The sequence below is a fragment of the Canis lupus genome, chromosome 2 (genome assembly GCF_011100685.1).
Source record: "Canis lupus familiaris isolate Mischka breed German Shepherd chromosome 2, alternate assembly UU_Cfam_GSD_1.0, whole genome shotgun sequence".
Taxonomy (NCBI): Eukaryota; Metazoa; Chordata; class Mammalia; order Carnivora; family Canidae; genus Canis; species Canis lupus.
In genome coordinates, this window is record NC_049223.1 from 57442604 (window position 1) to 57457086 (window position 14483).

At 52.7% G+C, this 14483-nt stretch overlaps 1 protein-coding gene across 5 annotated transcripts in view; it reads right to left on the reverse strand.

The window, feature by feature from the left end:
• Positions 1–11985, reverse strand: part of NDRG4 (NDRG family member 4) — a 39716-nt gene extending 27731 nt beyond the window's left edge. Inside the window, exon 1 of one of the 5 annotated variants that reach the window (XM_038530899.1) lies at positions 11271–11419. In XM_038530899.1, coding sequence (XP_038386827.1) covers positions 11271–11307 — 37 coding nt within the window. In that variant the 5' untranslated portion in view covers positions 11308–11419. Of the gene's footprint in view, positions 1–11270; positions 11423–11859 lie in introns of those variants that run through there. The other 4 variants (XM_038530902.1, XM_038530898.1, XM_038530897.1 and 1 more) reach the window with 4 other exon arrangements.
• Positions 11986–14483: the final 2498 nt, after the last annotated feature.

Consider the following 14483-nt stretch of genomic DNA (forward strand, 5'->3'; position numbering starts at 1 on the left):
AGATACTTTGAGAGTATGCAACCTCCTGTTTCTTATCATACTTTCCCCACAAATTGCAACCATGGATGATTCGTGCCTACCAGTAATAACTATCCTGTCTTCTTTTTTAAAAAAGATTTTATGTTTTTATTCATGAGAGATAGAGAGAGGCAGAGACATAGGCAGAGGGAGAAGCAGGTTCCATGTGGGGAGCTTGATGTGGGACTCGATCCCAGGACCTAGGATCATGACCCGAGCCAAAGGCAGACACTCAACCACTGAGCCACCAGCAGGTACCCCCTGTCCTATTTTCTTAATGGCATTTTTCTATCATCCCTTCTGCATTTATTAATTCAAGTTCTCCTGTGAGAAACAGCTGTCCTTTCTCCTCCACTTATTTATTCAATTATTCATTTACATCAGTTTGGATTATGGAAACTTATTCTATTCAATGGGTTATAATCCACTCCTATCATTACTCTGTTGTTTCAACTACGTCAGATTTGGCTATTGGGGATTCCTCCAAGTTGGGTTCTTTTAGAACCACCCGCAACTTTTGAGTAGTTTCTAATTTTCCAGTCCCTTATGATGTTTGAAACTCATATTTTCTCTGCTTGAATCCTGGAATCAACCCCTTCTCCAGGGAGCCAAGTTTCTTTGTATTGCATATTACTGTTTAGAAACCAAGATCTGGGTACTATGTATGCTCATTGTCATTGGGGTGCCACTGTTCTAGGCTGTCTCAACAGGCAGAGTTAGAATATGTATGTAAGTATACTAACACATACACACGTCTACAACCATCTGTGTGTGTACATAAATCTGAAATTGATATTGATACATTTGATTCCAATTTACCACAGGCTTTTTAAAAAAGAAATCTTTAAATTCTTTTTTTTTAAGTAGGCTCCATAGCCAACATGGAGCTTGAACTCATGACCCTGAGACTGAGTCACATGCTCAAAAACTTTCTAGTTTTCCCTCTTTCTTTGTAATTTTTTCTGCTGTGATAAGAAAACTGGCTTTCATTATCCATAATACTTATGCTTATTTGTTCATTCCTCACATACACAGAAAGTAATTTTAGAACTGATGCTCCTATAATGAGTTCTTATTGGTCAAAACTTTTTGTACTTTAATTATGTTTTTGGACTTTACTCTTTTAGACTTATACCTGAATTTTTAAACTTTTTTTTTTGAGAGGGGGAGGGGGAGAGATAATCTTAAGCAGGCTCTGTGCTGGGCGTGGGATCTCACAACCCTGAGATCATGACCTGAGCCAAAATCAAGAGTAGGCTGCTTAACAGATTGAGTCACCCAGGCACTCATAGACCCAGATTTTTAAAAGTATCTATCACTCTTATAAATTGAAAAGGAACATACACATGAGATAAATTGTTTAGGATCTTCCTAAAACTTCTCTACATTCAGGGTCTGATGCCCCTGAATCACTCCGTCTTGAAGTTGTTGCTGCCTGCATGCTTTTCCACAGTCCCGGCTCCTCTGACATCAGGTATGCTGGCGGTGCCCCATTCCCACCAGGGCTCCGCTACTGTCTCCAGGATTTCCCTCCGAGCCTCAAACTCAGAGATGCTTGAGGCAGCAATGACAGTGCTGCTGAGCCTGCCTCACCAACACAGACTGCATTTTAGATGTTAAAGTGTGAAAAAGTTATGCATCTCAGAGTTGACATAATAGAGCTCTTTCATAAAATTTCCTTCTACTGAGGTTCAGCACCAACGTGGGAGCGCTGTTTCTTAGTACAACATGGCCCCAGGGATTAAACATAGACATCATAAACCTCCAACCCGCAGACCAGGACCAAGGAGAGATGGAACTAGAATCCCAGTAACACATCTCTGTGGGCAGCTGCATAGGGAACCAGTAAAAAAGTCCCACTGTGGCAGAGACTATTAATTCTGTTCTCCCCTTCTTCTTTAGGAATAAATACATCCCCAAGGGACGCCTGGGTGGCTCAGTGGTTGAAGCATCTGCCTTCAGCTCAGGGCATGTTCCCGGAATCCCAGGATCAAGTCCCACATCCAGCTCCCTGCAGGGATTCTGCCTCTCCCTTTGCCTATATCTCTGCCTCTCTGTGTCTCTCATGAGTAAATAAATAACATGTTAAAAAAAAGAATACATTTCCACATTTTCCTTTCTTTTTTAAACTTGGTATCCATCCATCCACCTATCCATCCATCATTCACTTAATTAAAGTATGTTCCACACCCAATCTGGGTTTAAACGCAGACATCAAGACTCTGACATCAAGAGTTGCATGCTCTACTGACTGGGCCAGCCAGGAGACCCTACATCCCTACATTTTAGATGCACATGTGTATTATGGGAATAAAAGTTATTGGCCACATGACAACATTCTGCCAGTAAGATGTAAATGGAAGCATGTGACTTAAAAGGAGGAGACATGCCATTCTTCAATCCATCCTCCTTCCTGCTGGCAGGAATACAGATGTGATGGTGGGAGCTTCAAGGGCCATTCTGGGTCCTGGGTGGGGGTATCGTAAGGAGTCTAGGTACTGGAGAATCATGAAGCCATGATTCTGAATGGCCTATCTTTAGACTGTTTATAAAAGAGGGAAATACACTTTTATCTTAATATATTATCTTGGTTTTTCTTTTGTTCCATATTATTGAAACGATCTAAATGTGGGGCATTTTTCTTGGAGGCCCACGCAAACATGCTGAAGGAGTGGAAAGCAAGGGAAAGGAAAGGGGTAACCCAAGAGAAACCAGGAGAAAGCTAGAGCTCGGCCAGAACTTGCAGCTTCCACTCCCCTGTGGGCAGCACAATCCACGAGGCAATCCTTTCCGTTAGCTCTTCGACAAATGGGCCCAGCCCCACCCCACCCCCCACCCCCCGCCCCCAGTAACTGTGCTGATATGGGTAACCACGACTGACCTAATTAGTTAAAAAGCCGAGTCTGGCTTTTTTTTTTTTTTTTTTTTTTGCCACAGATTCTGTGTATTTGCCTCATTTGGCAAGTTTCCCAGAAACGAATATATACTTGTCCTGGATCTTTGTACAAGACTCAAAGAGGTAAGCTAAGGCAACAAGCCTTGTTCAGCTCAGGGGTCTGTAATGTGGCCTGAATTAAAGACAGAGGAAGCAGCGTTCTTGCTGGGCATCTGTTCACAGGAAGCCCCTATTCCTCTGAAGTGCTGTAACGCATCAGCGTTGGCAGGAACACCACTCACCTAGTAGAGGACTCACTCCAAGCGGCTCTCAGAGTCTTCCTGCCTCAAACACAATGTCTCAGAAGAGGCCCTGTGTCAGGACCCACTCAGCACCCAGGTCCCTTCTATTCGGAAGGGCACCGGCTTCCTTTTGGGAAACATCCCCCCTGCTCCACTGCCAATCCAGGTGGTTCAGGAAGGGATAACCAACCCCCCCAGGCGTGGCCAAGTGGCTCAGATGGAAGAAGTCCCTCCTTCATTCACCCACCAGATACTGACTGAGCACCTATTATGTGCCAGGCACTGTTCCAGGACCGGCGATGTACTGCTGACCATTACAGACAAAATGTCCTGCCTTTGTGGAATTTTCTAGTAGAGGCAGCAATCAACAAGTCTAAGTATATGGTGTGTCAGATGTGCCAAGTTCAATAGAGGAAGCAGTGTCAGAGAAGGAGCTAGACAGCAAGCTGGGGGCTGCGTTCTGAAATGGGGCATGGAGGTGAGGGAGAGGGTCCAGAGGGCAGGTGTGGAAGGGCACCGAGGGCAGAGAGAAGCGCAGAGGCTGTGAGGCAGGCATTTGCCTGTTCAGGTCCATGCGAGGAAGCCAGTGTGGCTGGAAGAGGGGTGGCGGGGAAGGACCTGGGGACAGAGAGATTAGGGCAGGAGCATCAGATCCTATTCTGCCTCGAATGTTATTTAAAAAACTCTGGTTAAAAAAAAGAAAAAAGAAAAAAGAAAAACTCTGGTTTTTCTCTGAGTGGGGTGCCCTGGAGGGTTCTGGCACTTGAAAAACTTCCTCCACCTGCTCTGTGTGGTCCAGATGTGGGGGTGGAAACAGGAAACAGGTGGAAACAGGGAGACCAGTTGCAAAAACCCAGAAGAGACTTGACAGCTACAGTGGAGAAGTGTTCAGATTCTGGGTGCATCCTGAAGGCGGAGCTGTGGGCCAGCAGGTATGAGGCATGAGGGGGGGACAAGAGTCAAGGGTGACTTGGGTTTTGCTTGAAGCTGTTGGAGGAAGAGAGCTGGGAAGAAGAGGCTGGGGAGGGGCAGGCTTAGCCTTGGGCAGGTAGAGTGGCAAATGTCTGGGCTGCGGACTTTGGGCACAGTGCCCAAAGTCATGAGACTGGATGGGGCCAGCCAAGGGGTGAGTGAGCCCAGAGAAAGGAGAGGAGGGGAAAGCTGTGAGGCTGGAGGGCGGGGAGAGCAGTGGTGGGGGCTGGAGGGTGGGAACCAGGTGGACACAACAGAGGGCCCGCTCTCAGAGACATACAGGGAGGCCTGTGAGCTCCAGGCAGGACCAGGTCTTTGCTGGCCTCCCTGGGGAAGAGACTCTTCACTGAGGTGACGAGGAGGATGGTCTACGAGCCAGCAGCTGCCTCGCCATCTCAAGGCACAATCTCGAACCCAACCAACTCAAAGACCTGAACAAGTAGGAGTGGTGGGGTTGGGGGTGGGCGAGTCTGGTGGCCCATGTGCCCTGGGTCCACCATGCTGCACAGACACCCCCAAATCCCCTCTGTGTTCAGTTTCTGCAGTCAAGATGTCAGCATCTTCTCTCCCACATGGCCCAGCACCCACCCATCCATCTAGCCTTACACGGGGCTAGCCAGGTCCAGCGTTGGGCTGGAGGGCTCACAGGCTTGGAGGCAGGACTCCCCACCACACTCCAATGGCAACATCATGGTCCACTCCAGCTGCTCAGGGCGTTTCCAACCCTGAACATCCTAGGGCCTACGGCCCTCCTGGATGACCACTTGGGATTGCAAGGGACTTCCACTATACGTCCACTATACGTCCCCTCTACCCTATCCTAGTATGCTGACGAACACTCTGGAGCTGGTCAGGGCTTTGGAGCAGTGGGCTTAGAGTTCTCACCGTAGGCAGGAGGAAATGCAGGAGCAAGGGCTCAGGGTGTGACGGACGGGATTCTCCAGGCAACCCGACGGACAACCGGCCAGCCTCACTGTTCCCCTCCCAGGCCCTGAGCCCCAACAGGCCATCTCTACTCCTGAATACCAACATGAGAAGGATGCTTAAAAGCTACTTCTGGGGGATCCCTGGGTGGCTCAGCGGTTTCGCGCCTGCCTTCGGCCCAGGGCGCGGTCCTGGAGTCCCGGGATCGAGTCCTGCGTCGGGCTCCCGGTGTGGAGCCTACTTCTCCCTCTGCCTGTGTCTCTGCCTCTATCATAAATAAATAAAAATAAATCTTTAAAAAAATAAATAAATAAAAGCTACTTCTGGCACTCTTAAGCCTGGCCCCTGGACTAGGCTATCGGGAAATGGTCTCAGTGCAGAAAAAGGTCCTGGCTATAAACCACAGACTTGGCTGTGGAACCCCCCGGTCTAGGGAGATGACATCCCAGAAATATTCCCCCTGTCCCCTCCAAGGAGGCTGGGTACCCCCATCACACCCAAGACAAGGTGTATCAGCAGGCACACTTGCCCTGCCATGTCTCTCCTGAAAGGTGAGCTGAAAAAGCCCTTAGGTCCTCAAAGGTATTTGTTATAGAGCTTAAGAGCTAGGATCGTTCTGGCTGGAGTGTACATCCCATCCGTGGTTTGGAGTTTAGCCCACTTGCGGATTAATGCAAACGAGAGCTCTTCCGTCACCACGCAGAGACCAGGTTTGTGTCAATGTTTATGTGACACGCTTAAGCTGACAAAACAGCATCACAGTGCTCTCTCAGCTGACCCCTGTGGGCTCACGGGCTCAGTCCGAGGTCACACGGCCAGGGCTGGTGGTAACCAGCTTTCCAGACCCCAAGCCCATGGTCTGTCCCCTTGTCTGTGCTGCCAGCCCCCGCGGAGGCAGCGAATCTCACCTGCTGACACCCCGGAACTGGGTTCCTGGGCCGCTGTAACAAATCACCACAACCTGGGTGGCCTCAAACAAGACCTATTTGTTGTCTCATGGTTCTGGAAGTCAGAAATCCAAACTCCACTGCACCAGGCAGAAATCAATGTGTTGACAGGACCACTTCCTCTGGTTCTAGGGGAGAATCTATTTTCTGTCTTGCCCAGCTTCTAGAACTGTGTTCCTTGATCCATGGTCCTCTTCAAGGCTAGCATCATGCAAGGGAAGCTTCTTCCTGCAGGCATCTGCCTCCTCCTTCTGTGCTCTGCTAGACTCCCCCTCTGCTGCCCCTTTGTAAGGATACACGTGGTTGCATTTAGGGCCCATCTAGCTAATCCAGGACAATGATCCCATCTCAGGTGCCTTAACCTAATCACACCTGCAAAGTCTCTTGCCTGAAGTAACATTCACAGGTTCTAGAGGTTAGGATCTGAGTATGTTTGGGGTTTGTTACTCAGCCTAGTGCACCCCCTCCCCATTGGTCTGCAGCCCTTTGTGTGTCCTGGTGACTTTCCTCCTCCCTCCACTCAGGGAAAGCCCACTTCAATATCCACCTTGAAGGACTGCTCCACGCTCAAGTTTTCCAAGAAGACACCCCCCTCCATAGCACTGGGCTGTAGCTCTTCCTCAGAGTTCCCATGGGGTTGATTTCATCAGAATCCCAGCAACAAGCGCGTTCCCCTCTGTGTTTGTTCATTTTTAGTTTTTAAAAATAGAACTTGAGTTTCATGTAACACACATTCACTGGGAAAAGTCAGAGACACAGAAGAGGAAAAAGAAGTAAAAAGCACATATAATCCCTAAGTTGCCAAAGGAAAGCACCGTTAACATTTTTACTTATGTTCTTTCATCTTTTTTCACTGCTCATCAATATGCTGAATAAGGATTTTTCTGAAGACAAAAAGAAAAACAAAAAACAAAAACAAAAACACACGGTTTTGAAACATATTTTTGGACTCCGGAGCAGATATCCTGGTTCAAATTCCAGCTAGCCACTTACCATCTGTGTGACCTTGGGAAGGTTACTTAACCTCTCTGTGCCTCACTGACCTTATTTACAAAAAGGAGGAAACAATAGCATATCCCCTGTAGGATTGTTAGGATGATGAGTTAATATATTGAAAGCACTCAGGATGGTGCCTGGCACATGGCAAATGCCATACAAATGTGAGCTGTCATCACTGTTGTTATTATTAGATAAATAAGGGAATGTTGGTTCATGTGGCTAAATCACCTCTGGTAGCATAATCTGCAGCTGCTGGGGTTTCCTGGTATGATGGTACTTGCATTAATTTAACCTCTTCTGCTGTTAGGCATTTAGATTGTTCCAGGGTTTTTTCTTCATCTTCTATAAACAACTATGAGATAAACATCCTTGAACACCTCTGCACACATCTTTATTTGTTCCTAAAAATTTAACTGCTGAGTCAGAGATCACACATATTTTTAAACTTTTGAAACATCATTGCCAACCTGCCCTTCAAAAAAGTTGCACCAGTTTACCCTACGCACACGCGGTTGGGCAGTGTACACATCCCCACATACCCCACCTTCACCTGGGGTCCTGGGCCTACCTGCTTGTCTCTCCCTCCTGCAGCTCAGGCCTCCTCACCCCTCTGCATGTCCCCCATACCCACATCACTGCCTGCCCCCCCCAGCCAGCAGTGAGGTTTGCTGAAATGGAGGAACTGGAGATGAGGTTTGGGGATCCTATTTTCAGCCTCCTGGATAAATCTGCGCTTTTCATTTACCCCCACATGTAAAAATGTGGGTCAACACACCTGCCAAGAATCCAACGCTATTTAAAGGTAGTCTATGAAATTGTGTGGGACTACATATTCCATGCATTAAAATGACACCATAATTCCAGACAGAACGGGCAAAAGTTTTGCTTTTTAATCACACATTGAGTGATTAAACTTTGGATATTTTAAAACATTTCCAGCATCCAATATCAAGGCTCCCAAGGGACCATACCAGAGCCCCAAATCTGCCATTCGAGAGCTCTCTCTCGGGATTCCAAACCACCTTGGAGACAGATCCTTTAATTACAAATGCACACAAGCCATCACCTTCCTATTTGGAGGTAGACTAATGTCCCACTTTCCCACATCACACTGAGAAATAAAAGCTACAAAAGGCACCAAGAGTCTGCCCTCTGAGGACCACAGCAAGCCTGTGTGTGGACACAGCAGTGTACTGGGCTCCTTCTCACAGTGCTAATGATGGAGGGCCCTTATTCCCATTTTCTGATCAGGAGACCGAGCCTCAGAGAAATTAAGAGTTTTTCTGAGGAGCTAAGAACAAGAGAGAAGACACTGACATTACAACTTTTGATCACCAAATCTCTGCCCTCTCTACATTTCAAGACACTGAGGGTGCCTGGAAAATGCTGGCCACCATATGCATCAGTCACCCATGAGACTTCCTAGAATGGCCCTGACCACCCAATTCTCTCTGCAACAAAAAGACATGCTCAGGGTGGGCATGACAATTTATGGACATCCTCTGAATCCCACAGGTGAGGGGCAGATGTCAGAACTGTGACATCTGACCAGCAGGGCCCAACTCCAGACACCGTGCCCCAACGTGTCCGAGAGGATGGGAAGCTGAGGTCTCAGCAGAGTCCCCCAGAGGCACATCTCAGGGAGATCTGGATTGTGTGGAGAAGCCAGAAAAGGAAGTAAACCTCCTGGAAGAAGAGACCCCAGGACACTGAGGAGCGGGTCATGGACATCAGCCCCACAGCTGCTGCCATTTGCTGAGCACGAGCCGGACACTGTACTCAGCGTTCACGCTCTCACGGCTAACTGCGGAAGAAAACACAACCAGGTGGGTACCACGACGATCCCATTTTACAGATGGGAAAAAGAAATGCAAAGCAGCTCCAAGGCTGGCCAGAAGCCAGGCAGTCTGCACACGAGATGACTCAGGGCTCAGGGCTGAAGCTGGGCTCCACCTCTCTCCAGCTGTAGGAAGAAGTGATCTCACGGGGTAGGGGGCGTGGTAACAGAGGGGAGAATGCGAGAACTAGAACAGCTGGAGAAACAGATTCAGCAAACAGGTTTAATGAAACAACTCCCTACTGCTGCCATGGGGCGGGGGGAGTCACAGGCCTCTAAGAAGGTATCCTGGAGACACATGCGATGGGTGGGAGATGTGAGCCTGGACCGAGTGGACGATAATGGAGCGGTTGCTGTGTGCCGCCACAATCTTCGGGCAGGAGAAATGGGTCAACGTCTCACAGGTGCAGGTGAGCAGGAACAATGGGCAGGGGAGAGGGACAGATCCAAACCTCCTAGTGGCCAACCAGCCAGAGGAGGGGGGAGGTTCTCCATTATAGGACCAGCCAAGACCAAGGAACCAGGAAGGTGAAGCCCAGAGGTGCCCACCGGGGCCAGGCCCCTCACCCGTGCGACCTCCGTAAGCCTCAGGCCAACTCTCAGAGGGAGGGGTCGACAGTTCCACCTCTAGGACAAGAAAACTGAAGCCTGAGAGCTTAAGCAAGCTTTCTGAAGTCACACAACTGGCCAACAGTGGGATGGGGATTTGAACCCCGGTCCGTAGGACAGGAATGAGTTGGAAGTATGGCTGCAAAGACCACGCACGAGGCAGAGACTGAAGGGACACACTGAATCCCGGGGCCTGGTGAGGAGTGCAAGGGGGTGGGAGACAGTGCCCAAGGGGCTCCCGTTCCAGGTTCCAGCCTACTGGGGGTCAGAGAGTCTGTCAGCATTGGGCAAGTCTGTCTGATGAGGGAGGAGAGGCCTTGACCCCTGTACTCAGGAGACAAAGGCACATCACACTGCACGAGGTAGGAGGGTAAAGCTGGGCCCCCACTGGAGCGTCCAGACCCGCCTCCCAAGAGCATTCTTCCTCCAGGCCCTTCTGGGACCAAAGAAGAGAAGGGGAGGATCCAGAAGTTCTGCCTTCCATGTAGGGCTCTAAACACCCGAGCGGTTGTAAAAACTTTTCCCTCAAGGGCACTGGCAAGTGCAGTGTCCTGCCGGCTGGCCTGCCTCAGGCTGGCCTGCCTCAAGCGAGCTCTACAAGGAAAAGCTGGCAAGGGACTGGAGGGCAGGTCAGCCCCGCTGCTCTTGGGCTCAGGTGCGGCACTGCTGAGCACCTGGCCAGATTTTCCCCCCGCTTCACAGCAGCCCCCCATCCCTTGTCCGTGAGTCTTTCATGAGCTGCAGGTGAGTTAGCTCTCTCACAGACCAAAACCTCAGCAGACCTCATTCCTCCAGCCCTTGCATCACTCCCAGGGCCCTTGTGTAAGCGGGTCCCCCCGCCCCCAGCCTGGAATGCCACCTCTCTCTCCAGTAATAGAAATCCTCTCTTAGGAAATCCTAGCGTTCCTTAGGATCCACTTCTAACATTGCTACATGCTCAAATCTCTCTGCTCCCCTCCAGTGCCCTCAGACTTCAATCTGTTTCCTGAGTCTACCCCCACCATGCTGTCCCCTTCCCTGTAACAGGGTTCTTGTGCTCTGTTCTCACACACCAGACAGTTAAGGTCCTGGGGGTCAGAAACCAAAGCCTTCCAGGTGCCAGAGGACATGCACGGGACTCCACATATCCACACAGTGCACACTGAGCACCTCCACCTGCCGTGGGGTTGTGGGTGGGGAATGATGGTGCTCCAGGGGGTTTCCCTTTCTAGCCCCTTCCTCATGAACCTCTCTGGGACCTCAGGGCTGGGGGAGCTTTCCCACCTTTCAGATGCCAGGTCCCCCATCCCTGCTCTGTTTCCTGCCTCCACTTCTGGGCATACTCAAGCATCCTCTGTAGATCTCCAGCCACAGCAACCTGGATGCGGTCTCCAGCAGGGGTGTCCCACTGCTTCTCCAGAGGGATCCCAAGGCTGAGGGTCCCATCTGGTTTCCCACTTCCCACACCACTTGGCCTCTACTCCCAGGAATAAACTTCTGCAAGGGAGAGGCGCTCAGTTGTCACAGGGAGCAGGAAATAAGAGGCCTATGGCCGGGCTCCTGTGCCGGCAGGGCCACACTGGGTGGAGGGCTCGGGCTGCTGGGGGACTCTGAGCGGACTGGAGCAGAGCCAGGCGGGCGCAGCCCCACGTCTCCTCCCGGCGCCGGGCTCGCACCAGCGGGCGTCCGCACCCTTTCCTCTGGTTCGACCCGAGCAGCCCCGAACCCCGAGCAGCGCGCCGGGCTCCCGCTCCAACTCGGGACGCCGCGGGAGGCGAGGGCCGCGCCCCGGGCCGGGCGGGCGGTACCTGTCAGCAGTTCGATCCTGTGTCCCAGCACCTTCATCCCTGCGCCGCGGCGGGGAGCGCGCTCGGCCCGGCCGGAGAGGAGTCGGGAGGCGAGGAGGGAAGCAGCTGCGGAGCCGGGAGCGAGGCGGGCGGAGCTGCCGGGAGCCTGGAGCGCTCTCGCCGCCCCCCTCGCCGCGCTCCCCCCTCCGAAACGAGTTAAAAAAAAATCCAACAATTGCACGACCGCGCACCCCTAAAAGGCGCGCGCCGCCACCTGGTCGGGGTGAACTCCGGGAGGCGGAGGGGGCCGCGGGGTGGATGCGGGGTCACTCCCGTCGGCGGCGGAGGGCGAGCGGGGGGGGGGGGGCGTCGCGCTAACAAAGAGGCCCTGCCACCCGCGCCTCCCCCAGCGCGACACACGGGGGTCCCCGAGTCCGTCTGGAAAGGAGGGAGGGGGTGCCACCCTCGTAAGCAAAATGTGGCCCGCGCGAGGGGGCGCGTGGCTCGCGAGTCTCAGGTCTGCCGGGGTGTGGGGGGGGGTGGCCGCAGCCCCCGCGGGGGGAAAGGGGGCGGGAGGCGGGGAGACGGGCCGAGGGCGCCGCCGACTCACCGAGGGTGATGCGAGGAAGAGCGACGCGCAGGCGGGGAGCCGGGCCTGGGCGCGGCGGGTGCGGGTGCGGGCGCGGGTGCGGGCGCGGGTGCGGGCTCGGGTGCGGGTGCAGACGCGGGTGCAGGCTCGGGTGCGGGCCGCCGCGGCCGCGGGGGGGGGGCGGAGCCGGGCTGGGGGCGGTGCGCCGCGGGGGCGTGCCCACGTGGGTGTGGCGGGCGTGGGCGCTCGGCAGGCAGCGGGGACCCCGCGCCCCAGGCCGCCCCGGCCCCCCCGGCCCCGGCCCCGGCCCCGGCTTCCTCCTCCTGGGGCGGCGGGAGCGCCCGAGCCCCGCGGAGTCCCCGGGCGGAGCCGCAGCCCCCCTCCTTCCGCGGGCGTCCGGGGAGGCGCCCCGCCGCTGGCCCCCGCCCGCCCCCCTGCCCCCGGCCGCGCGGCGTAGGACCCCCGCGGGGGGGGGGCCTCCGTCCCGGTCTTTGTTTAGGTTCCCGACGGGAGCCCCCTCCGCCGCTGCCGCTCGCGCCCCACCTGCCTGGCGCCTGGGAGCCCGGCGGGAAAAGCCCAGGGCGGTCGGAACGAACCAGCAGCTCAGGGGCCCTGGAGCCTCGTCCAGTTTTCAGAGCCCCGGGGTTTCCTTGGAGGGGCTCATAGGGGCGGGGGAGGGAGTGATGGTTTCCAGGCAAAGATGTTCTGGGGCCCCAGGGTCCCGCTCGGTGCCTCAGGGCTCCTGCTCTCCTCAGTTCACCCTTCATTGTCTGAGCAGGAAGGGGGAGGGAGGACTGGCCTAGCCTTGTCTTCCTCGGGCTCACTCTGGTCTGGCCCAGTTGCTCTCGCCTGTCACCCCAAAGGAGGCAGCGCTGAAGTCCCTAGATAGAGTCCTACTGTAGGGAGCAGGAAAATTTGATGACCTGAAAGAATTTACTTGGTCAAGACGCTCAACAACAGTGCTTCTGGAGACAGGAGTTTGTGGAGGCCCACCCAGTGATCTTGGCCACCCATCCGCCTCTCTCGGATCACACAGCCTATTCTGCGCAGAGTCAATGAGTTGGACCTGTCATCCGGAGGTCCAGGATGACATTGGGTGGGAGGTCAAGAAGATTTGCAGTACCTCCTCCCCTCTGTCCGGGCTGGCTTGTGTAAGGTCCTGGCTTTCCTTCAGCTCTGGGCTGTGGAGGAAGCTGCCATGACACTGAATTAACTGACTCATCTGTCTTGAAGATGCTGGTAAGATTTGGTGGCCTGAGATGGGGTACATGCTCCTGCTTGGAATACAGTATATTAACCACATAAAAGCCAGCAAGCTTGAGTTCGCCTTACAGCCCCCCAGGTCTCACCTTGGGGAAATCCCTGCCTCTCACTCTACACCTTTGTAAGAGGGCTGTGGAAGGTCGGTGGTGACAAAGTAAACCTGTGTGTCCAAGACATCCAGGAGACTATGGTTCTATATATGCCAGTCCTTAAGAGCACAGGCAGGTTCTATAATTTCCTGGCTGTGTAATGTCCAACAAGTTACTTACCGTCTCTGAGCCTTCATGCCATATTCTGAAATTGGAATGATGAACCTTCAGAGGGTTCTTATAAGAATTAAATGAGAGGACATAAAGAAAATTTTAGTGTAGGGTTCGTTGTGTGGTTTAAGTGTTCACTGAATAGTTGCTGTTGTTATTGATTAAATTGTTATGACTGTATTAGAGATTCAGGCTTCCCTGAGTTATACCTTTTTCTTTCTTTCTTTTTTTTTTTTTTTTAAGATTTTATTTATTTATTCATGAGAGACACACAGAGGCAGAGACACAGGCAGAGGGAGAAGCAGGCTCCCTATGGGGAGCCCAATGCAGGACTCAATTCTAGGACCATGGGATCATAACCTGAGCTAAAGGCAGACACTCAACCACTCAGCTACCCAGGTGCCTGAGTTCCACCCTTTTCAATAAATTCAGACCTAGCCATCACAGAAAACTAATTGTTAATATTCTGGTAGCATAATTCATGAGGTCTAGGCTGTTCTGAATTCCTTGGGGGGGGAGGGGAATACAGGCCCCAGGAGGGTGTTAGGGCTGCCTAACAAAAGCTTTGACACTATGACATGTCTGTCTGTGCAGAATGGCATCTATGAAGGCCTTGAAACGATGTGCACAATCCACAAGGCTCAGATAATTCACGAATCCCAAGCGAGCATTTAGGTGGGTCAGGTTGTAGGTTTGAACACTTAAAAGCAGACAATATAGATGAAGAAATGTAAGAACCCTCACCCCCCAACCCCTGGGGAGTGGGGCTATTGCACCAAGCACAGGTGCTTAGAGAGGGGGTCCTGGCCCCTTCTGGAGGAGACAGGCCAGGAAAAGAGGAAGCCCTGCTGAGGCAGCAGAAGGGCCAGCTCTCAATCTCTTTTGCTCCCAGGCTCTCTTCCTCTTTAACACCTTGTGCAGGAGGCATGATGCTTGAGGACAGGCCAGATGGTGGGGCTTTGAACAGAGGAAAGCAGAGCAGGGTGGAGGGCCAAGCTGGTGGCTGGGACTGGGGACCTCTACATTGTGTCCCCTGGCCTCACTCCTAATTACCTGAAAAGTGCTGTGTAAGTCACTGCCTGTGCTGGACTTCCCCTTTGCCATCTGTAAAATGGGTAGGAG